We start from the raw sequence: 25,662 nt of genomic DNA on the forward strand, positions 1-25,662 counted from the left end.
CCTACTGATGGTAACAATACACTTTGACTGTCAAAAAAGACATCTATGAAAGAATTTATATTTTATTAAGTACTACCATACACAATTAAAAGAGATTATGGTATGAATGTGTACACGGCATGTATTCAGCATGAATCAAAAGCCAGGGTGGGGCTTCCCTGGTGGGGAATAAAATCATAGAGTCTTAGAAACTTTAGAATAACTCTGAATCTGCTTTCCTGCAATTATTGCCTTATTAATCTAATTTAATTTAAAGTTAATTGTTAGGGTAATGTTCAAGTGATTCAAGATGGTTAATTATGATTCCATGATATCAGGGAGAAATATATTAATTACACTATTGAAATCAATCCAGAGATCATTACTGTTTAATAACTTTTCACTGACCTCAATGTTGAAATTGGGAATAAAAGTTTAAATGGTATATAGTAAATCATATTAATAGCTCTGAGGGATACAGGAATAGGACACAGAATAACCTTGAAACTTTTAGAAACTGGTTCATTAAAGCAAGACAGATTCTAGTGTAAAGTTCAGCCAAGGTGTAATATATTGTGAATCAAGAACAAACTATACAAATCAAAAGAAGGTAGAAAAACTAGTCACAAGTTGGTGGAATCAAGACCCTTATGTTTAACAGGAAGTCAATAAATAGTTGTTTTTGCTGATTAATAGCAGGAAGAGGATCATAGGATATTTTTATATCTAAAGATCAATTTTATTTTTTCAATCCTTTTTTTTAATGTCAAATTGATTTGTGCAAGATACAGGTTAAGTAAATAAAGATACCCTATTACTGAAACACTTGACCCAGTAATTTGTAAAGAAAATGTATGCAAAAGTCAGGAATCATTTTTATGCTATTCTTATTACTATTATTCCTTTAGAGTCTCTAAGCAGATCAGTGAAGTTGGGCAGAAATTGGAAAGGAGCAAGTGAGCAATGCCAATGATTACGTAGTATCCATGATAGGGGCTTAAAAGGTTGAAAATTTTTCAGTTTGGAAAAGAGAAAACTAAAGGGAGACATGACAGCTGTCTTCAAATATATGTAACTTTGTCACAAGGAGATGTGATTGGATTTTTTTATCTCTGTGGAAAGATAAATCACTGGAAATGGGCATAAACTGTAGCAAGGGAGAACTTCATTTGTTTATTTCTTTTCCACTTCAAAAGTAATTTGATCTGACTTACAAAATCTAATACAATATAAATCAAAATAGTAAAGACCAAACAAGCTAAAAGGAGTGGTGAATTAGATGTTCCCAAATGCTGAAGTGTTATAATGAGTTTTACTTGGTTCTCAACTTAGCTTTGTGCTTCTAATAGTTAAAGGGGAGGGGTGGAGGGTTATAATGGGTTCGTAGATAAACCCCCGTGTCTACACCGGAAAGTTAATAAAAGGGAGCCCACTGCAAATCTCTGCTAGTCCTACAATGTCTAGTATGTAACTGAGCATGGTTGTAATTTAATAGTTTCTTTGGTGTTTGATTAATTGGTCGATTGGTATTTAGTGATCTTTCTTGTTGTTGTTGAATTCCATTCTACTATATGCCTAGCAACTCTATGTCTCTGCCAACTGAATAGAAATTTCTGGTATTTTTATCATCTCCAACTTATTTTCTGCATTTGGCCCTAGTTTGAAACATCTAAAACACTAGATATTTTTGTACTGGGATTCTTTGAATTTTGAAGTGCAACGTTCTGGATGTTGTTCCTTATTTCTGCCAAAAGATTATATAATAACATATAAAACTGTGACTTTATTTGGAAAGTAAATTTGGCTCAATTTAATATGCTGGGCACAACTCAGTGTCACCTGCACTAAAACTTATTCTGACAGATATTCATTCTACAAAGTCTAAATTGATCATTGAAAAGGACACTTTCAACCACTCAAGTCATTAAGTGACCCAGAGATGCCATTTGCAGGTAACGCCTTCTAACAGACCTATCAGGATACACGTCTCTTCAAAATCAGTCATTCTCTAAGTGGCATTCTTTTCTTTCTTTTATAGTGTTTAAAGTATAGTAATAACGGCAGGCTTTTTTTTTTTCTGGTCAAGATTTTTATCCATTCTTTATAACATAGAGATCTGATATCCCAAATAGGCATTTGTCCAAGTGCTTGAAATTATGTTAGACCATGTTTTGAGGAAGATTTGGCCTGGAAGGATTCTTTTAGTCTACTTTTAAGAAAAGTTAGGATGGCTCAATTTCTCACTGAGAAAACATGTTGAGACAATAAATGTTTCTAACCAAATATCAGCCCTGTTGCCTAAATTTCTGGTTTTATAACAAGAACATTGAACTATGAAACAGTAGACCCAGATTCAAATCTCAAATGTCCTACAAACTCTCTGACTGGGGCGAGTCACCCCATTATATGTGATACTTAACTTCATTGAGCCTTCATTTTCTCTTCTATATGGTAGATAGTTAAAATTTTAAGAATCTGTTATGTGCAAAGTATTTTTACTTTTTTTTTGGTGGGGGGGTGGGTCAGGGAACACTTGTTTTCAAGGAATAAAAACATATTCAAGGTAGTGTAAGTCAAATGGGTTATTTACTAAAAATCCCATAGACCAAAATACAGCCAAGCCGTAAAGAGACTAAACTGAACTGAGAAGTCAGGAGCCAGATCACAACAGCTCCCTCTTTCTCAGTGTTTGCATGCTTACTTTTGTCTCTGCTTCTCTGTCTTTTGCTGCTTTGGCTGCTGTCCTCTGCTTGCTCGTGGCCAGATAGTACTTCCCAGCCTCAACTCTGTATCACTCCGTTCAGGTTCCCATAATGTTCTGACTCACTTAGTCCACTTCAATCTAATCATTCTCCAGAAAGAGAATCCTATCTGCTCAGTTAAGCTTATGGATTGATCCCCCTGTGATCAGTGGGGGATCATTTCACTTACTAGGCTATGGCCGTGGGGAAGGGATGGGAAAGTCAGGTGGTGCAAACATGTTCGTTTAGGTTCATCTTTCAGCCCAGGTTACACATGGGGCTGAGTAAGCACCCCAACTGTGTTATTATAAGAATTATTCACATTTTATAAGTGATGGAATTGAACTGAAGGAGGTCATGAAACTATTTTTAATGTCACAATTTTATTAAGGATTAGAAACAAAATTTGAACTGAGATATCCTCATTCTAGGTCCTGTGATCTCACCACAAAACTTTCATGGTTGACAAAATAAACCTCCAGGTTATAAACGACCCTTCCTCCATTTAAATTATTGAATCATGGATTCCTCTCTAATCAATAAACAGATACTCGCATGAATTAACTTAATTCCTTAGGTTCCAAATGCTTGCTTTTGATATCTATAAAGTATGCCTGACCTAGTCCATTCATCCATACCAATTTTTCTCAACACTTGCCCATTGATTAAGTATAAGCCCTCCATCTTAATCACCTGGATGGGTGGTTTAAAAACAGATTCGAGGCCCAACTTCAGACCTCTGAAACAAAATCTTGGGGTGGGCCTTGGACTTGTGTTTTCAAAAAGCTTCCCCAGGTGATTTTTATGAATAAAATCATATATATCCTCAAGGTTCAGTGTCTATTTGATACATAAGCAATATGCCATATTATTTTAGTTCTCCACAAATTAAAAAATCTTTACTTAATTAAACTTTAATGTTACATTCTTAAATTTTGTAGAAAGGAGAATGAATGAAGCTCTGAATGAAAATTTTTATTATCGCTCTATGTTTGAGTTTCCTTAGTTTGGTGATGACATCTATGTTAGAATGAGATGTGGGAGAAGGACAGTAGCGTTACCCTTCTAATGACCTATGACTGAGCAGATGACCTGAGGTCAGCTTCTGATTCTGAATTCATTCATTTAGTCATTCATTCAAGAAAACATTTACTGAACGCAGTAAATGGCACACATTTTGGTTCTCCCATAAATCAGATAGAATGATTTTGCTTATGCCTCTAGAAGAGGTGGGAGAAAACATAGGATCCAAGAGATTTAGTTCTTATTGGATGTTTGAGCAATATGCCTTTTTCCTTAATGCTGAAGTTGTCTTTTCTGCCTTTCTCTTTGGTGGAAAAAAAGAAAAAACAACAATTGAGCAGTAGCAAAAGGGTCTTGACCTATCTACGCAGCCAACAAGATTTGTCAGGTTATAAAGATGCCCAGAGTGCTGAGGAACGCCTGCACTTATATCAGACCTGTCAACTCCATCCCTACAGCTCAGTTAATGTCCTCTACCAGTGCTGTTGAATCCTTGATGTTTTTATAAACCTGTTTCTAGGCTAGAAATGAAGCTGAAACTAAATAAAGCATACAATAAATTTATCCATTTTTTCCCTTTATTCAAATCAGTAGCATCTAAGTTCTTCTTGTAAGGACCCTCTGCTTTGGTTCCCAGATAGATAAAAGTATTTAAAACTGCTGTGTCTCTAGTTTCTAAAAATTGTCAAACAATTTTCTTTCCTTGTAGGCAGTGTTTAAGGGAATTACTGTTAGATTATTTATGTGGATTCTAAAAAAGAAAGGAAGGAAAAGCAAATCTCTTTTTCATCTCAGCTGAGAGCCAGCAGTGCTGCTCCAGAAAGAAATGATTTTATTTCCAGCCTCTTTGCAGCATCTCTGCACTGCATTACTGCAGTGTTGCAAAGCTGTGCCTTGTATACCTTTCCCTGTCAGCCAGACAGCTGGTTCACTGCGTTTCCCATAAAAGTCATTGTTCAAGAGGGGGCAAAAAACAAAACCCCAATGCAGGATAGACCATTATGTTCCAACATCTGTTTTATGCAGATTGCGGTACAATAACATGCTAGTAATTGAAATAGAATGTAATTGTAGTCTGAATTCGTTTTGGTAAATTGCATTATTTTAAAACACAAATCTTAGGGAAATGAAATTTTAAACTTGGATTATTTGGTTACAAGTAACAAATAGCAGTATGAACAAACCAATAGATAATATAAAATATTAGATTTTGGAATTTAGAATATGGAGGATTTCACTTTAAAATATGTAACTTAATGAACAATTTTTCAATTAATCAAAAAATTTGGAAGGCTGTTAAGTACATATTACTCTTCTGGGTGTTATGGGAAGTGAAAGGGATTTGTAACAATTAAAAGTATAGCATATTAGCTACATTTTATAAGAAAATATCTGTCTTGTGCCCAGTAGGTGGTAAAGACTCTACAGGCTGTGGACTCTGGTGACTGGGGAAGGCTTTATGGCCTAGACTCTTTTTAAGAAGAGCTAAATGTTGCCAAATTCATATTATCCTTTGATTTTTGCTGGGAATGTATTGTCCCACATCTAAGGTAGAAGGGAGTATATAATTGCTTTATCTCTCAAAAGTTTATAGGTTTATGTCTCGCAAATGTGTAAGAGCATTTTTCTCCTTGTTATTATGGCTGTTCAGGTTTATTGGTTTCATCCTTAGTGATCTGACTATACAGGATGTGAGGAAGCAGATATCATCCACACCAAAAGCTGGGTTTTCAGAACCTTCTATTTGAGAAGTCCACTTAAAATGGAAGCCAATGTTTTTAATATAACCATCATTATTTACACATATTGAGGCCACAATGAAATTAGTTAACTTGATCTGTCTTGCAATTTGATTTTTATTGCCATCTCTTCACCATTTGTGAAAATCTACTTGCCACTGGTTTTAACATTAGTATTAATTAAATAACATTATTGTTAACCATTATCCACTTTTGAAAAATAAATCCCACTACTGATTCCTCTCAGGAGTTAAGCACTGTTTTCAGGAAAAATTCTAGAATAAGTGGGCTTTCTCTGGTACTAGTACTTTATACTCTCAGCCCCAAAATGCTCATCCTTTTATATAGTCTCTCCCTGGCATTTGATAATTCCGTCAGAAAATCCCCACTAAAATTGGTTCATCCATAAGTATACTCCCACTGAAAGTAACAGTATCTGCCCAACCACACACTTGACCTCTTCCCACCAAAAAAAGAATTCCCAGCCCCTCAGTCTGACTGATTGACCCATTTTGATTCAGAGAAATGAGCTAGACATTGAGAAGTAAGCAGTCTCTTTAATTTAATTCACAGTGACATATGAACGACTCATATACTTCACAGAGACATTGGTCTTTTGAAAGAGAATGCTTGTTAACTGACCCAAAAATTTTAATTAATTGAATGTTAGGCAATGTGAAAAGAAGTTTTAGCAGAGAAGACTTTCTTTGGATTTAGGGTTGCCAGATTTAACAAGTAAAAATGTGGGATACCCAGTTACATTTGAATTTCAGATAAGCAATGGATAATTTTTTAGTAGAAGTATGCCCCAAATATTGTATGGGGTATGCTTATACTAAAAAAGAGAATCTGTTGTTTATCTGAGGTTCAGATTTAACTGGGTGTCACATATTCTTTCTGTCAGCCCTATTTAGAGTCCTTAAATCATCATGGCGGCTACTAGTATTCACCATGGCTTAAGCTGGCCCTGGCTCTCCCTACCCCCATCTGCCAGCCCAGCCCCAGTGATGAGTTGATCTTTGAACACCATTATGTTTCCTCCACCCAACACTCTACCCAGAAAAGTGAGCAATTTTCTCAACAAGTCAAGCACTCATCTAGACCAACCCTATAACTTTTAAAAAACAATCATACCGTGCCTAGCCCAGGGGCTTTGGGACTTTACTGGGGCTGGGGGTGAAGTAGCAGGTGAAAAGTATTTGGGAATTGAAGCCGAAGGAAAAATAATTTGAGTGTAAGCTTTAGTTGAATATAATAATAATCTTTACATTATTTATAAGGTTTTATTTAACAAAGCATATAATTGAACAACTTCAGCTGCCACCTGCTATGGAGGATAACAAAAAGGGACATTTTTCTCAGCACTTAAATGTTAAAAAATATATTGAGATGCAAGAGCAGAAATGGATCCAAAAAGCATGCTTTTTTCTTTTCTTTAGGAATTTTTGTTTTAACTATCTCTTCACTGACACCTGGATAAAAGGCATTGGCACCACGAAAATGGTTAGGTAGAAAGAATGCAGGACATGCATTGAACTTTGTTTTCTTGTCTCACAGGTTTATTAACATTCAGTTGGATGTACCAAAAATACCCTTACATGAAATGAGTGTTAAAATGAACATCTAGATTAGAGAAAAATCACTCTGGCCTGATAATTTTGTGTGAGACTGTGAATACAGATGGCACAATGGTTGTTCAATTATTAAAACATGGTTTATCGGTAATAATTCAGAACAGCTTTGCAGCTCACTGCCCACACACGCGCACACACACACACACACACACACACACACAGAGTCTCTTGACTTGTGGGGTTGGGAGAGATGTCCAGTTTTTACTGCTTCAATGTTCAACATCTGTTTCCCTCCACTCTGGGACTAAAAAAGTGAATTCATTAAGGTCAAAAAAATGCTTAATTCTCAGTTCAAGGGCCAAGTGGCCTAAAGTCTATTTAATAAAGTAGCATATAAAGGGAATTTACTTACCTTCCAGTATTCCCAATATTGTTCTTTTCCACTTGCGAACTTATATCCTTCACAGCCCTGCTCAGTGACTTTTACCTGGTATACATTCAATAAACATTTGAAGAATGAACAAAATTCATCGCACATATCATGTGTTGCACAGAGAGACAGGAATAGTCCCGGCTAAGGCTCTGCTGTGACAGATGTTCTGGACATCTGGTCATATCCACTCTATACAAATCTGTGCTAATCATCAGCTGGTGGACACTCAATCTAGATAAAACTATAGCAATAGCTAGAGGGTCACTTTAACCCAGACCAGTACACTACAGAAGGAATTGTAGTGAGAATGACTGAACTCACACCACAGACTGAAAGGTAAAGCAGCTAACATAAGTATAATTGTAAATAAAATAAGTGAATCATAATTGTATGTCACAGATGAGAAATAACATATAAAGAAAATTTAATATAGTGAATCCTTGAATCAGGAAATCATCCCCATCTTTCAAGATCTATTTTTGGTAAATTCTTTCAGCTTACCCTCTACTGGTAGGGTTTTTCTTTGAACAAAGAGTCCATAGTAATAACTGCACATAATGTTATTACTTTGTCTATAAGTGTCCAATGTTCAGATTTTATATAGACAGAATGTCTTTCAACTGAATTTTGGCAGCTCTGATACTCCTGGTCTCGGTTCCTCAAAACACAGGGAGGTTCCCTTTGTCTTCAAGCCGTTTGGAAAAGTGAAGTGTCCATCAGCAGATCCTCCTTCCCCAGGGCCATTCATTTGTGTGCAACACTCTTCTCTCCCTCCTCCGCCATCTTTTTCTCTTTTTCTTCCCCCTGTAGTTCCATCCCGCCTCTACCCAGCTGCCCCTCAGTTCTGCGCTATATTTCTCAATATATCTGCTCTGCCCTTGGCAGTTTTGCTTTCTGAAGAGATGGTGCCATACAAATTCTCTGAGCAGGAAGAGTAACTTCAAATTGAGTTCACGCTAAAGAGGAGCCCCCTAGGCAGAATTCCACCCTCCAGCCTACTTCCTGTGTGACATCATTTCCACACCCTTCTGGCTGAAGCAGCTCTGGGACTTCTCTTGAACTATTTCATACCCTGAGCTATCAGGCAACACTCCTAGGAGTAAAGGGTGGAAGTCCTCCCAAAATAAAAATAAACATAACTATGAATTCTTAAGAACACCTAGACATTCAGTAAAGATGCGACCGAAGAGGTGGACTCTATTTCTCTGAGGAACAAAGTCTAATCATGTGTGCTGTGAGTCCTGAAAGTGTTTACATACTGATTAAAAACATTGCATTCTTGGAAAGGGGCTACCAGCTGGATTAACTCCTCTGAGCTGATCCGGTAAAGGTCCCACGAGGAAATGATGTTCCACACAAATCAGGATAATTCAAGGATAAGTCAATGATGAGAACTGGTTATAAAGAAGTGGATACAATGCAGGGAAACCAAAAACAATGGTATTCCAGGGCTAGTAACCGTAGCGCTGCCACTCAGTATCTGATTCCACCCTTTTCTAGCTTCAAGAGTAGTTTGATTTGTAGGGTAGGATTAAATATATACAATCAGATAAGACCCATTCCTTGCTCTCAGGTATCTCATGGTCTGAAGTGTGGGGAGTTAAGAGATAATTACCTACAGACAAATAATTATAAGGCAGTTTGACAAGGGCAATAATAGATGGTCTGTACAAATACATTCATCAGGTATCTGATAGTAATACCTGATATGTTGTTTTTCTATATTATCTTGATAGTTACATTTCATCAAGATACTTCACTAAACAAAGAGCGGTCTTATCCCTAAGAGAAAAACCTTTTGAGAGAGAATATTGTCATTGCTTGAATGGTCTTCAGGAACAGTGGATTTCAGGTTATTCTGATCTTACATCCTTATTAAAAAAGATTTGTATACATCCCCATAAAGTAATATTCATAGTTTATACCCATTCATTGTTGTAGTTCCTTTATGAATATCAGCACAACATACTATATTTTAATAGAAAATAAATAGAAATAAATTTCTACTACTAAAAAAAAAAAAGAAAGAAAACATTGCATTCTTTCACTGAAATAATGATCAAGGTAGATATTTGCAAAGAGGGAATGTAACTATTCCCCCACCCTCCCCACCCCCGACATCTTATGTTAAAATGGTAGAGCCAGCTTCTACTTTCCTTCAAAGGGAATCATACCAAGTTAGCCTGATGTTTTTTTCCTCCCATTATTGTCCCATAGCCATAAAAGGACAAATGCCGACTCTAGCACCATGTCCCCTGGCTGCTACTTACAGCTACAGAACTCCCACTTTGATGAGGGCTGTCAGCACAAATGGCTTGCACTGCCTGAGAGAGCAACAAGAATAATGACATTCATTCTGTCTGTATCTTTGTGGGGTTTATATTAAATTACTTTTTGGTGGTGGTTTTCAAATAAAAATTGAGCGGACTCCTGACATTTCTGCAAAGGAGGGGGAGGGTGGGGAAGATGAGCAACAGAAGTGAGATGGGGGCTGAGGAAAAGGAAGGGGGTGGGGAATCAAGGAGAGTTGGGACGGAAAAGATGAGCAACGAGAAAGGGAAGAGTAAGCAGAGGAACGGGACTGGCGTCTGCACTTCTGCGCTCCAACGAATCCCCTGTGTTCAAAACCTGCTGTGTGTAGCCTGGATTGAGGTATGCCTCCGCCATTCCCAGCTAAGCGGGGCTGGGAGACCCACATTAGGCTCTTAGTGCCCTTCACCTCACAGTCTGTCCAAATCTGTAACCACAGACACAGCTGTGAGCTATGAGTCTTCTACTCTGTATCCACCCAAATCTCTGTGACCAGATCACTCACCCACCAAAATAAGATTACTTCTAACATGGAAATTTTAACTTAAATAATTTGTTCATAATTAGGGCTGTTACTGTATTCTTAATACAAATGAATCAAAGCTGTGCCAAAGAATTCCCTTCAGTTATTCTGAGTAGGATTATCAAAAAGAGAACCTAGGGCTCCCCTGGTGGTGCAGTGGTTGAGAATCCGCCTGCCGATGCAGGGGACACGGGTTCGTGCCCCGGTCCGGGAAGATCCCACATGGCGCGGAGCGGCTGGGCCCGTGAGCCATGGCCGCTGAGCCTGCACATCTGGAGCCTGTGCTCCGCGACGGGAGAGGCCACAGCAGTGAGAGGCCCGCGTACCACAAAAAAAAAAAAAAAGAGAACCTGAATTTCACAAGGTTTATAATCTTGGCTATCTGCCATCTGACTTTTTATAACTGGCATCTCTCAGAGGAAGAAAAAAAAAAAGCATCCTAATGATACTTATGTTCTTCATGACAGAACTACAGGTAGAGCCTGATAGGCTGAATCTAAGTCAAAAGTTGTTTAAGAGATACCATGTTTCTTTATTATTTGTTTAATCAATTTAGCAATCTGGTCATTGATTAGCGGCTTTCACAGACAGGTTAGTTAACTTTGCTGTGTTAAACAACCCCGAAGTCTCAGTGATTTACAAACTTTTTAGTGGCTGCAGGTTGGCTCTGGCGGTTCTGGGATGTGTCCTCCTATCCCAGGACCCAGGCTGAAGGGGCAGCCCCTGTTTGAGACATGTCAGTCTCGGGGCAGAGGGAAAAGAATAAGAATCTGGGTTGACCACAACATTGCTGTGAAAACTTCTGTTTGATTGAAGGCTGTGTTTTTGTCTCATGTTCCTTTGGCCAAAGCAAGTCACATGATCAAATGGACAATGGGGCAAAGAAGTACATTCCAGGAGCCCCACCTACTAGAAGGGCCTGCAGGCAACATGGCAGCTGGTGGAGATGTATAATCCCCTTACCATAACTGAATACCATCATGGTGCCCAAATCACCCCTTCAAGTTCACAAAATCTGCTACTCTGTGCCATGCTTAGTACAGGAGTTTTTGGTAAGACTAAGAACGTCCCTGCCAAGGATCTAGCCTCCCAGCTGTCCCCTCTGAGATTGTATCACCTGCCTGGGGTGCTGCCATCCCCTTCCCTGTCTAGAGACTCTCACAACTCACCTGTACAACTCTCTCCCCTGTCTCCTCTGCTCTGGAACTTCTAACCTCTTGTCTACAATGCATTTAAGATTTTACCACGAGACTTTAAGATTCTAAGAGCATGGACTTTAAGCAGCTCCTATTTACTGCTCTACTAAAGTTCCTGAGGTAATAAAGACCTCACAGTTCAATTTGCGTGAAATGATAGAGAAAGAAAAATGTATAAACAGAACACACAAACTTATATTTCACTAAACTATGCCATCACATAATGAGTTTTCTAATGGCTAAGGCTCTCAGCCCAAGTCTAGGACACATACATTTCAGCACTTCATACCGTTAAAGTATCTTGTTACTCAGGAATGCACTAAGTGCAAGATATGTCTTATACTAGGTAGTGGTTTCTGAAGTTAGGAAACAAATTAATGGTATAAAGCCATAGTCCAGAAATAGCAATTGCTTATAAGACTGGACCCAATAAATTATTTTGCCAAATAAAATTTTCCACTGGGCAAAGAAAGATAGGATTAAAGACAGGATGGTGTCTATTAGAGCTAAATTTGAGTAGGTGAGTTCTCTGTGGGGCAAGAGTATAAGCCTGTGGGCTACAGGAGTATATGCATGGTCAAGCATATTACGGGAACTGACATGAATGAGTCTATGTATTTTTTTTAATTTATCAAATACTGCTTCAAACATATTGCCAAACTGGTATTACATTCAGTTAACTCCAACTGATGTGATATGAGGTCTCGTTTTTTGTATTTCTAAACATTTAATTAAATGTTTAGAATTAAACAATTAATTAAACAATGTTTAATTCAATGTTAATTCAAGGCAAAAGATGCCCAATAATTGCACAATTTTATTAATAAAAAGTGATGGTTATATATTTCTTGATTCCAAACATGCCTAGAATGCAGTGTTTTATTTTAGTTCAACATACAGCATGTGTTAATTGCACTCTTTGTGTTAACTTTGCATTAGCATCTGAAGTAAATATAGAAATATAGAAAATATTAAACACAACAAGAAATGATGTTGTCAGTTTGAACAAAGTAGTTTATTGATATTGGATCAACAAAGGCACTAGGGAATTTACTGAATTTTGTAGCTTGTAGTTCATTTTATTAGGATGCTCTGAAAAGTACTCTTGAAATGAATGAATGTACATGTAGATGTATGTTAGGTATGTGACCTTGTTTTAAATGTAATCTGCATATAGCATGAAAATTTAGGGGTGCTTAATAAAGTTTTGAAAGAATGTAAATGTTTTAAACACGTAGATGAAATATGTTGTGTAGTTAATCCCAGTTGTAATACTAAAAATGGGTCTTATTAAAAACCACATGAAATAAAGACTTTAATTATAAACATACCAAACCCAATTATTTCTAGAAAATAAATTCATAAAACAATATTTCCTAGGCTTGTGAAATTCTATGTAAAAGCAGTTTCTTTCCTGGGTGTTAAGAAATAATAATGTGAGATCACAACCGTAAGAATAACATTTTGCCTAGTTATTTTTATTATTATTGGCAGTAACATTCTCTTGTAAAGTGAGTGGCAGAAACACCACAAAATCAACTGAAACACTTCCTCACGAACTGCCACGTCCAGATGAATTATGTCCCCAGAATAGTAATGGGACGCTGTATGGAGCTGACAGTCATTTTGACAAGCGTCTGTTTGGTTTCTCCTCAGTTCGAGAATCAAACCATTTAAAAGACAGAATTGCAAATACATGAATTTTCCCCACTTCATATTATATAGTATAAGGTGGTCAAGACACATCAACTATGCACGTAATGTTGGATAGTTATGTTATAATTTTGGTTCGAAAACCTTTGATTGGGGCTGATGAATTATACAAAGTGATCTGCTCAGTGGTAAATAGAAATAGGTTTAGCAAAACATAAAAATGTTACAGAAGTAAAATATAAATTGACTGTGGAAAGATAATTCATCAAGTTTCAAACCTGCATAATACAATTTCTAAATTTAAATATTATGATCGCCTTTTTTTGGTGTCCCGCGTTTTTCAGATTTTTAAAGACAGCTTCCATTTCTGCCAAAATACTTCATTTACTAGATTTGTTTTGGGTTTTTCCAAGAAATGTAATTCATTGAATGAATACTAATTTAACATGGCTACTTGTATTATATTTGCATACATTTTCCTTAAGTTTAAAATCATGTATATACTTGAAAGTTATCTCATAACTATTAGAAATGGGCAGGCACTGGTTTGGGAATCAGGAAATAAACTTCTGAATCCAGTTCATTAATAACCTTGTGACCTGGACAAATCATATATTTATTTTGATAGTAAGAAGCACGCAAAATCTAAACAAAGAAATGTCAATTTTGCTTTGATGCAGTTTGTTTTCTATTAAATGAGAGGGATGGATTAGATGATTTCTAACTTTTCTTTCAACGTTTGCTATTTCTTGATTTTATGATTTACTTATCTTTGATGGTCTTAAAGTAACTTACTTAGCCTTTCAGAAAAGTTCAGGGGTTGAGGCAAACTAATTCTCCTCTGCCTGAAAACCTGTCCTGTAAACTCGAGGGACCTCTTCCACATCAACATTAAAATATGATTATATGAAGGATTACATATAGTATGTACACTTGTCTGTCAGTAAAAACTTAAAAGCAACAACCTGAGAAAACATCAGGCTGTATGTTTAGTTTACTCATCAATTAGTCAATTGATTTTTTTCCCCTGTAAATCTCTTCCAGGGTCAGATAAGGCACAAAATAAGAGTAATTATTCTAAGAGATCATAATGGCAGCAGTAGAAATTTGGAGGAAAAGGTGAGAAAATTGTCTTACCACGTTGGGGCGAGGGGGCACAGCGAGTGGAGAGGCGAATTATTTTTAGTCTTTAAAAACAACATGGAATTTAAGGCTGTTGTTGAACCAAAAAAATTCCATGAGAAGTTACCTCATTTATATTATTCCTCACCTAAATCCACAATAGCGTCAGAATGAAAAGCTGTGGAAGTTGGGAATCTTTTAAGGGGGACATTAAATAACATCTCTTTTTCTCACCCAGATTCTGAACCAAAGAGAAAAATTAGCAGAGGACTAAGAAAGATAAGTAATAAAGTATCACCTTATAGCTTCATAGAAGTTCGTTTGGAGGGCAGAGCTGTGTAGTCACGGACAGAGGTGCTCCCCAAAAGAAGTAGCATAGTAAATAACTTATAAAAGGGCCAAATTTCCTCAAGTACAAAGCATTGATAAGGTTGCCTTCATGTTTAAGACTTTTATGTGAAATGCCACACTGAAAATGAAAGGCTTGATTTAAGTTATTGTAGATATTTCTCTTTGGGTAGAAAAATTCAGATGCCCAAAGATGTCTGAACTGTGAGATGTCATGAGTTAAGTTTATTTTAATTGAAGCTCCTCTATCTGTACTATGCAGCTAACCAAAACCATATTGGTCACAAGTCCAAGCTACCTCAGGAAAATATGTTGGCTGTGATAAATGCTTACTCAAGTCCAATATGCAATGCACGTGTTATCTTCTAAGGGGAAGAGAGATATGAAGCACCAAGAAGCAAAACCTCATCCAGTAATACAACTTATTATAATAATATATGTAATGAATTAGGAAAATCTTAGTATAGAATATTATCATCATTAACTCTCTAATCTTACAAAGGCCTCCAAGAATGTGTAATATTTCACTAAAATGTCATTCTAATGCTTTTGATTTAGCTCCCCCTTTTTATATCAGTTTGGAGTCATCAGGATGTATCATTTCTTTCATTTATATTTGTACATTCTAATAAATTTTCCCCTTATTCTTCCTTCACCCACATTAATTAATATCATTTATGCTATTGCTATTACTTGACTATTTCTTTCCACTCACAAATTCTACTTTGCTTTTTTACAACCTTTTTTGTTTCACAGCCTCTGGCTTGCATTTATTTTCTTTTGGCTTTTTCTTATCTTCTTTAGGATTTCTTATCTAATTGGCTTCTACTTTTGTTTTGCTTATCTTCCTAAAGAATTCTTCTTCTTCCATTTTTCTATTGCCTGCTACACTACTTATTACCAACTTAAAAAAAATTCTTTCAGATTTGCTATCTGTTATAATACACTTCCTGTTTTTTTTTGTTCCCAGCTGTGTTTACTTAGTTATTTCTCTCTCTTTCTTTTTTAGTTCTCTTTTTCATTTTGTCTAAATGCATATTCATATTGAAAATATTTATGTCTCTTCAAAGTCTTTTCTCACCAAGAAAGTTATATTGTTTTGTCTCTTTTGAAAGGAGAAAGGGCTCCTCTGTCAACCCAAAGATGTATTTAAATGCTGGTTCTCATGTAAAGAGAAAGGTGTAAGCTAAAACTACAACCACGGATTTTGTGAGTTCCCACCCCCATATCTCATGAGGTATAATTTCATAAATTAGGGCCATTTGAAGTATTCAGTTATAAATGTTTACACTGAAGAGTGAAGTTCCCTTTCAAGGGTAAATGAAAAACTCATGATTTATTTCTCTATTTTTTAGTAAAGTATGTACAGATTCCAAATATGATTTAGAACTTTTTCTATAATGTTACTGATAAAATATTAATATTTAATTATATTTGGCAGTTTTTAGATATTCCACAAGTAAACTTATGGGATAGATTATAATTTTTAAAATGTCTTTTATTCTTGTAATTAATGTAATATAAAATTTTTTAAGACAATATTTGAATATAAGTTCTACTTAGAGTTGAAGAAACAATTTCATTAACCTCAGCATGATGTCATTATAATATGGGTTAAATTGCTCATATATAAATGTAATTCCAGTGTCTAAACTAATTTGTAATTTTATGTAATGCATTTGAAGTGATCATATTTGTCAGTGTAAAATGCTTTTCTTCTATCTTCCTGGTTGTTTACTTCTCCAGTTAGCACTAACAGCCAGTAATCAGGGAGATTTTCCTGGAGGGCTTTTCTCAAATGGACTATTTCTGGAGAAGAGGAAGGCTTTTAGTCACTGTTTTGTTCTGTCCACACACTTCATGGACAATGATCTCTAACGTGACATTCCCTCTGAAAGGCAATGGTTGTCCAAAATGGTCATATATATTTAAAACACACCTATAGACAAAACCTAAACATATACACATTAAGGAAAGTGTTAAAGCAGTGAAATGGATGAAACCAAATGTATGGGCAAAGACATACCACATGATGTCAGACAAAGATGTCTTCAGAGGGAAAGAAATTAAAGTGAGATGAGGGCTATTTAAGGTAATAAAGGCTGCAATCCACTGCAAAGATTGGATTATAAGCAATGTCTACACATCAAATAATACAGCATTAAAATTCATAGAACAAAAATTACAGGAACTACAAGCAGAATAGAAACACATTAAAAATAGACTTTAATTCACCTTTCACAATTCATAATAGATCAACCAGAACAAAAACATGTGCATATAGAAAGTCTAAATAAGTAAGAACAAAGGTAAACTTAATTGAGATATGTTGAACTCTATAGCTTTAAAACAAAGAATAAGCTTGTTTTCTGTGTTCTTGGTGAAGTCACTTAAAAAATAAACTTTATTACAACAAAAAGGAAATATCATATATTCCAACAGACAGAAATGATACAAGCTACATTATTGGATTATAATGCAATTAAACTAAACACAAATAAACAAATTACTGAAAAAAATCTATCATTTGGAAATTTTAAGCACCTTTATCTGACACAGCTGTCACAGTAAAGAGGAACTTGAAACTGAAGTTCATTTAAGAATTTTCTGGTTATTTTTGTGTGTTTATTTTTCCATATAAATTTTCAAAGAAATTTGTATAATTCTAAAATTTTCTTGTTATTTTTGTGGGGGTTGCATTTACCTTATTAATTTAGAGAATTTTTGTATCTTTATTATATAGTATTCCTATCCAAGAATAGGATATGCTTTCCTATCCATTTATATTTCTTTCTAGGTTTATTCAAAGTTTTTAAGAAATTCTTACACCGTACTTAGGAAATTTTCATCAATTGTATTTTCCTCCTTTTAAATAGACTATTTTTTAGGTCCACAGCAAAACTGAGCATGAAGTAGAGTTCCTATATATGCCCAGCTCCCACACAAGCACTGTTCACTAGCAACATCCCACACCAGAGTGGTACAATTGTTACAATTGATGAGCCTACATTGACACATCATTATCGCCCAAAGTCTAGTTTATATTAGGCTTCACTCTTGGTGTTGAAAATTCTATGAGTTTGGACAAATGTATAATGACATTTACCCTATCATTATAATATCATACAGAACAGTTTCACTACCCTAAAAATCCTCTGTGCTCTACCTATTCAACTTTCCTTTCTCTCTAACCCCTGGCAACCACTGAGATTTTTACTGTCTTCATAGTTTTGCCTTTTCCAAATTGCTATACAGTTGGAATCATACAGTATGTAACCTTTTCAGACTGGCTTCTTCCACTTAGTAATATATGCATTTAAGTTTCTTCCATGTTATTTCATGGCTTGATGCTCATTTCTTTTCAGTGCTAAATGATATTCCATCGTCTAGATGTACCACAGTTTATTTATTCGTTCACCTACTGGTTGTGGACATCTTGGTGTGTCCATATTTTGGCAATTATGAATAGAGCTGCTATAAGCAGCCATGTGTAGGTGTTTGTATAGACATAAGATTTCAGTTCATTTGGGTAAACACCAAGGAAGACAACTGCTGGATCATATGTGAAGAGTAAGTTTTGTTTTGTAATAAATTGACAAAATTTCTTCCAAACTGTACAATTTGACATTCCAAATAACAATGACTGAGAGTTCCTGTCGTTCCACATCCTTGCCAGCATTTTGTGTTGTCAGTGTTCTGGATTTTGGCCATTCTAATAGGTAGGTAGTTGTATCTCATCATTGTTTTAATTTGCACTTCTCTGATGATACATGATATGGAGCATCTTTTCATATGCTTATTTGCCATCTGTATTTCTTCTTTGGTGAGGTGTTGGTTAAGGCCTTTGACCTATTTTTTAATTAAGTTGCTTGTTATTGTTGAGTTTTAAGAGTTCTTTGTATATTGTGGATAACAGTCCTTTATCAGCTTTTGTCTTTTGCAGATATTTTCTCCCAGCCTGTGGCTTGTCTTCTCATTTTCTTGATATTGTCTTTCATAGAGAAGAAGTTTTTAATTCTAATGAAGTACAGCTTATCAATTATTTCTTTCGTAGATCATGCTTTTTGTGTTTATTTAAAAAGTCATTACCTTGCCCAAGATTATCTACTTTTTCTTCTATGTTATCTTCTAGGCATTGTATAGTTTTGCATTTTACATTTAGGTCTGTGATCCATTTTAGGCTAATTTTTGTGAAAGGTATATGGTCTGTGTCTAGATTCATTTTTTTTTTTGTATGTGGATGTCCAGTTGTTCCAGCATCATTTGTTGGAAATAATTATCTTTGCTCCATTGTATTACCTTTGCTCCTTTATCAAAGATCAGTTGACTGTATTCATGTTGGTCTGTTTCTGGGCTTTCTGTTCTGTTCTGTTGATCTATTTGTCTGTTCTTTAACCAATACCACACTTTCTTGATTGCTGTATCTTCTTGAAGTCAGATACTGTCAATTATCCAACATTTTTGTTCTCCTTCACTATTTTATTGTCTATTTTGGGTCTTTTGCTTCTCCATATAAATTTGCGAAACAGTTTGTCAGTATCCACAAAATAATTTGATTGAGATTTCTTTGATCAGTAGATCAATGGACAAATAGAGATCAATTTGGGAAGAATTGACATCTTTATAATATTGAATCTTTCTACTTATGAACAGGAATATCTCCATTTATTTAGTTAGTACTTTGATTTCTTTGACCAGTTTTATAATTTTGCTCATCTAGACCTTGAACGTAATCTGTTAAATTTATACCTAAGTATTTCTTTGAGGGGAGTGCTAATCTGAATGGTTTTGTGTTTTTAATTTCTAATTCCACTTGTTCATTGCTGGTATATAGGAAAGCGATTGACTTTTGTATATTAACCTTCTATCCTGCAACCATGCTATAATTGCTTATTAGTTCTAGGAGTTCTTTTGTTAATTCTTTTGGATTTTTCTATATAGACAATTGTGTGATAATCAAACAAAGACATTTTTATTTCTCTCTTCTCAATCTGTATACCTTTTACTTCCTTTTATTGGCTTATTGCATTAACTAGGACTTCCAGTATGATGTTGAAAAGTGGTGAGAGGGGACATCCTTGCCTTGTTTCTAATCTGAGTGGGAAAGCTTCTAGTTTCTTCCATTGTATTTTTAAACTTGTGTTCTTCCTATAAAGAAAATCTATTGAGTTTTTTATGTTACCTTTGAACTCAGACACCTCAATTCTTTCACCACTTTTAGGAATTTTTCATATGTTTCTATTGATTTTTCTAGGCATACAATCATATAATATGCAAGTAACTGTATTTTACTTCCTTCATCCTTATTAAATAGTATAATTGTTTCTCACATCTAATTGGATTGGTTTGTATAGTGTTGATTTTTTTCTTAACTTTAATGAAAATATATCTAGGGCTTGTAAAGTTTGTTGTTGACTTTGGGGGTTTTATATATATATATATATATATATATATATAAATATAAATAGTGCATTAGTGGAGAAGTTAGCTTATTCAGTAATTAATGTTGGGACAACTAGAAAAAATGGATCTCTACCTCACTCCAGATAGAAAACAAATTCCAAATAGATCAAAGATTTAAATTTATAAAACTAAGCCATAAAAATGACAAAAATTCAAGAAGAAAACATGATATATGATATGTCCTTCCACACTTCCAGAGGGACGTGGATGCTTTCCTGAGCATGACACAAAATCTAGAAACCAAAGAAGAATTAGAGTTTGATCATCACATAACATTAAACATTTTTTAATTAAAATGTTTTTAATCTGTAGCATAAAATACCATAAAGTCAAAATACATACACTGTATGTTTTTTAAAAGCCCCCATATCCCGAAATTAAATGGTTCATGTTGTACTTAAAAGATGCTATAGATTAAAAAGGAAAAGAAAATGAAAATGAAAACATGGACCGTTATTTAACTAGGCAGTCACAGAAAAGAAAATATAGCTCTTAAACATATGCTCATATAAGTTCATATAAGTTCATCTTTTCTCATTTTAAGACAAATGCAAATTAAAACAATTATATGACCCCATTTTTGCCTCAGTCAGGTTGAACGTATTGAAAGTATGATAACACATTATGTGGTGAGGATGGAGATGAGCAGGCACCGTGTTACATCGTTGTCAGGAGAATCAATTGGTTCAGCCTTCAGAGAGAGTTATTTTGTGATAATATCAAAATTAAAGATTCACTTTTTGCACAAATTCCAACTTTAGAAATTGACACCATAAACATATTCACATATATGTGAAAGTATGTGTTTAAAATATATTAATTGCAGCTTTATTTATAATAACAAAAGACTGAAAACAACCTGAATACCCATAACTAGGTAATTGATTCAATAAATTATAGTATGTACAAAAAATGGAAAACCATGCAGCTGATAAAAAGAGTTGAATCTATAAAAACTGATAAGGAATGAACTCTAATATATATTTTAAGTGAAAAATGCAGGGTGCAGAAAAGTTTGTATAGCAAGATATTCTATGTATGTGTTTTTAAACAGAAAATGTGTGAGCATACATACACCCATGTGATTGGCACATACCTATTACATATCTGGAAAAATATATGTAGACAGATAACTGTGGTTACCGCTGGACCAGGAATTGATTGTTGGAGAACAACATGGAAAGGAAAATTTACACTGTTTTTTTTAAATGTTTTGAATTTATATCATTTACACATGTTTTTTATCAAAAAACTAATTAGTTAAAAATAAAACCATACATACATTGATGTTATAAAACTTCCCTTAGAAAATACACCATGCTTGTTATCCCTAAACTTTTACTTCCAAATAAATAAATGCCAGTATTTTTCTGATGCCTTATGGGAGCAGTAAAATTTTAAGGCAAAATATTCTTTTTCCATTGATTTAAATTTACTGATTTAATTTTTCTATTCTTCCAGGCCCTAAGCTGAATTGCAGGTAGATTGTAATAACCTCTGAAAGTTTCGTTAGTTCACTTAATGGATGGAGAGTACAAATTTAGACTTCCATCCCTCCTTGTTTCTTGTCACCCCCTAAAAAATATGGTCATAAACCTCACAGCAATGGGAATCTCCTTCAGTGAAATTTGAGATCCCTATAAGACCTCTCAAAAGATAGTTATGGCAGCAGTTTTATTATTGCAGTTCATATACACCAAAGCTGCAATTAACTGTATCATAGCTTGCTGACTTTATTATTATTATTATTGGCTGCTTTGGGTCTTCATTGCTACGCAGCTTTCTCTAGTGGTGGTGAGTGGGGACTACTCTTCGTTGCAGTGCATGGGCTTCTCATTGCAGTGGCTTCTCACTGCAGTGGCTTCTCTTGTTGCAGAGCACGGCCTCTAGGTGCACAGGCTCAGTAATTGTGGCATGCAGGCTTAGTTGCTCCACAGAACGTGGGATCCTCCCAGACCTGGCATCGAACCCGTGTCCCCTGCATTGGCAGGCGGGTTCTTAACCACTGTGCCACCAGGGAAGTCCCAGCCTCATGACTTTAATGAGTTAATGCAGTGTCCAAATAAAACGTGTGGCCAAATGATAGCTTAGGCTCTGAGAAGTTTTGGCTCAGTAATATCTGTGAAATTTGAGCTGATATTAAATATGCCTTAAAACAATACATTTGGGATTTGGCCTCGGGCATCAGATCAAGTCTGACTGCTGCACAGAGTCGAGTGTTTTGCCTCAGGTCCTCAGATGTTTCTCACTATAGGACTATAGAATCAGCAAGAATATCATTATTGCTTTAGTGAAGGAAAACACCTCAGTTCCTATTTAATTTACGGAACCGTCTTCTTTCCGATTATTTTATTTTCCTGAAATTAGAGAATCCTGCTATCTCCTGCACATACAGCTATCTTCTCCCACCTGCAGCCCAATCTAGTAATTTCTTCCCAGCCTCACCTTTCTCTCATTCTTAGTCATCTAAATGGCATCTGTCTAACCTTGGACCATCTCTTTCTGTATGTGTTTAAGTAAGCCAACCCTAGCATGGCTGTTGATGTGACAGGTCACAGTTCCAATTGTCTGTATCTCAGAATAGATGAAGACTCAATCAGGACAGCAGTGGCTATTTGACTGGTCATTAAGTCTGGCCACAGCAAACTGTTCTGACCGGCTTGGCCAGGAGCCATTTGTGCAGATTAGAGGGTTGGATTTTATATCCTCTCAGAGACAACTCCCTTTCCACTTCAGCCTGTTGATGAGCTAACCATGGTCTCTATGGGGTACATCCTCATCTTCTGGGTGGCTCACAGAGTGAACAGCCCATTTGGGACAGGGTGGTATTTAGCTAATGTACTTTAATTAAGGCTATACTTGAACTACTTTCTTAAGTTATGGCACAGTTCCTGTCTCGGCAAAGCACAAGAATTAATAAACATGGGACATTTAACAAACCCGAGATAGAAAACATGTTTGTTAAGCCAAACTCATAGAGGCAGAAAGTAGAATGGTGTTTGCCAGAAGCTGGGGAAGGGGGAAATGGAGAGTTGCTATTTACTGGGCATAAAGTTTCAGTTATGTAAGATGAATAAATTCTAGAGAGCTGCTGTACGACTTCGTGACTATAGTTGACAATACTGTCTTGCATACTTAAAAATTTGTTAAAAGGGTAATGTTAAAGATCTCAAGTTAAATGTTCTTACTACAGAAAAAGAATTTATATTTAGTAATTCCATTTGGATTTAATTGGAAACGAACATTTCAATCCTCTAGCTCTTATTTCATGACAGGAGTTTGTAGATCTTAAGATCTCTTAATCTCCTTAAAATATCTGTATTCTTTTTTTTTTTAGGACTTTCATATGCAGAGTAAATGGTGATTAAAATGTGCAGGATGACAAAATGGAGCAAACAGTGCTTGTACCACCAGGACCTGACAGCTTCAGCTTCTTCACCAGAGAATCTCTTGCAGCTATTGAAAGACGCATTGCAGAAGAAAAGGCTAAGAATCCCAAACCAGACAAGAAAGATGATGACGAACGTGGCCCAAAGCCAAATAGTGACTTGGAAGCTGGAAAGAACCTTCCTTTTATTTATGGAGACATCCCTCCAGGGATGGTGTCAGAGCCGCTGGAGGACCTGGACCCGTACTATATCAATAAAAAAGTGAGTGTGTTTTATCAGGCATATTTTGCTGCTAATTGCCTTACAGTATACTTTGGACTGTTATAGCACCAACACAAGCCAAGTTAGCACAAAGTCTAAGTATCCTTCTGTTTAGGAAATAAAACACATTTGCACATGTTTTATGCATATACATGACAAATAAATTGATTATATCATAACAGATGGAGCTGTCCCAAATGCACAGTAGATACTTAAAAATAAATGTAAGTTGTAGGCAGCTAATTTAACAAATTAAAAACATCTCCCCAAAGATTGTATTTACTATTTATGGGTTTTCTGTACTTGAAAATCTTGAAATTATCACAAATTATAAAGACCTCAAAAATATTGGTATTCATTTCTCATGGAACAAAATTTGATGCCACAAGGGTTTTCAGTTTCTATATTATATATAAATATTATGTTATATATAATATATCAGTTAACTTCCTGAAGACACTTTTTTTCATTGGGAAAAGACATTCCTATACAAACAATAGTTTAAAAAATTATTTAATCTTTTGGTGGAAATATATTGATATTGGTAAGGATGACCAAAAATATAGTATTCTGAAGAACATATAAATGATATTTGAATATCCATGCTTGAAATGAAAATAGTAAGCACCCAGCCTTTCATTATGACCATGATTTCACCAAACCAAGAAGAAAAGTGTAGAAAAAGATAAAATCAAAAAAGATTATTGTATTGATTTTAGATTAAATTTATGACTAGTTAATTTGCAATATTTTATTATCCTTTTCACCTAGAATAATATATTTGTGAACTCTTGGTGGAAAGGTACAGCACAAATATTGTAATTAAGCAAATGAGACCTTTTAGTTGAACATGGGCCTTAAAAATACCCCCAAAACGTTTAGGGATGCTTTTAGTTGCTGGCACAGTTATCGTGTTAGTTTTCATCCAGTGCATAAGTTTGGAATTTTAGTATTTGGATTCGAGACAGTTTTGTAAATACATTCTCATTGACTACTACAACTTTCAGAGGTAAAAACCTCATAATGTTCAGATTTTTAAAAAAACTTTTCAGGATATAGCCAGCTTAAGTGTAACACACTTTTCCTTTTTAAAAACTGATTTGACCATTTTACTGTGAAGGAAGAGACTAATAATTTTTCATAGATTCATTATCTTTCATTTAACTTTGCTTTTTAACATTGTATTATTAAATCTTAGTAGGTAAGCCATGATCTGTTTCATAACTTCCATTTAAATTATGAGAAAAATTGAATTTTGTCATTAAATCACTCCTTTGGAAATTAATTTAATATGATATCTGAAAAGCTAAAACCCAAATTAAGCAGACTACGAGGGGTTTATTTGTATAAAAAAAGTAAAAATGTGGATAATCCAACTATTCATACATATTAACTTATTTAAAATTATTCTATTTTTGAAATAATGACTCTGATGTGTTCTAGCCAGAAATTCATTAACACTAAAGTATGTTACTTTATTTATAGCCATTGGACATAGCCAATCTATTTAGAGCTGCTATTATAGTGGGTTAGTGGGCTCCATGCTCAGCAGGCATTTTGCTACTCCCAGACATCCAGCTCCCACCTCTCCAGTAGTAACCACCATCTAAAAATTATTAAAGCCACCCAGAGTCTACCACTTCATCAACCAGGGCTGAAATCTAGCATCCCATCTCCTGTGCTGTGTCCTTATCTATAAAACAGTAAATGCATACATTGAGAAAGACCAAACTAATGCGTGTTGACAAGGGCAGCTATTCTTCAAGTAGAAACGAGATCATCCAATTAATCTTTTCCTTTAAATTAAAGAGTTTTTAGACTGATAAAAGTTGTCATCTTGAGAGAGTGTCCCCAAACAAAGCCATCCACAATTGGTTTATAATGAATGAGATATAACAAAGGGTATAA

The 25,662-nt window shown here is 35.2% G+C and overlaps 1 protein-coding gene across 5 annotated transcripts in view; it reads left to right on the forward strand.

The window, feature by feature from the left end:
• SCN1A (sodium voltage-gated channel alpha subunit 1) overlaps window positions 1-25,662 on the forward strand; it is a 164,136-nt gene that overhangs the window by 44,794 nt on the left and 93,680 nt on the right. For all 5 annotated transcript variants that reach the window (XM_060302323.1, XM_060302322.1, XM_060302321.1 and 2 more), the window contains one exon: window positions 23,442-23,754. In XM_060302323.1, coding sequence (XP_060158306.1) covers window positions 23,491-23,754 — 264 coding nt within the window. In that variant the 5' untranslated portion in view covers window positions 23,442-23,490. The remainder of the gene's footprint in view (window positions 1-23,441; window positions 23,755-25,662) is intronic.

The sequence above is a fragment of the Globicephala melas genome, chromosome 7 (genome assembly GCF_963455315.2).
Source record: "Globicephala melas chromosome 7, mGloMel1.2, whole genome shotgun sequence".
NCBI lineage: Eukaryota > Metazoa > Chordata > Mammalia > Artiodactyla > Delphinidae > Globicephala > Globicephala melas.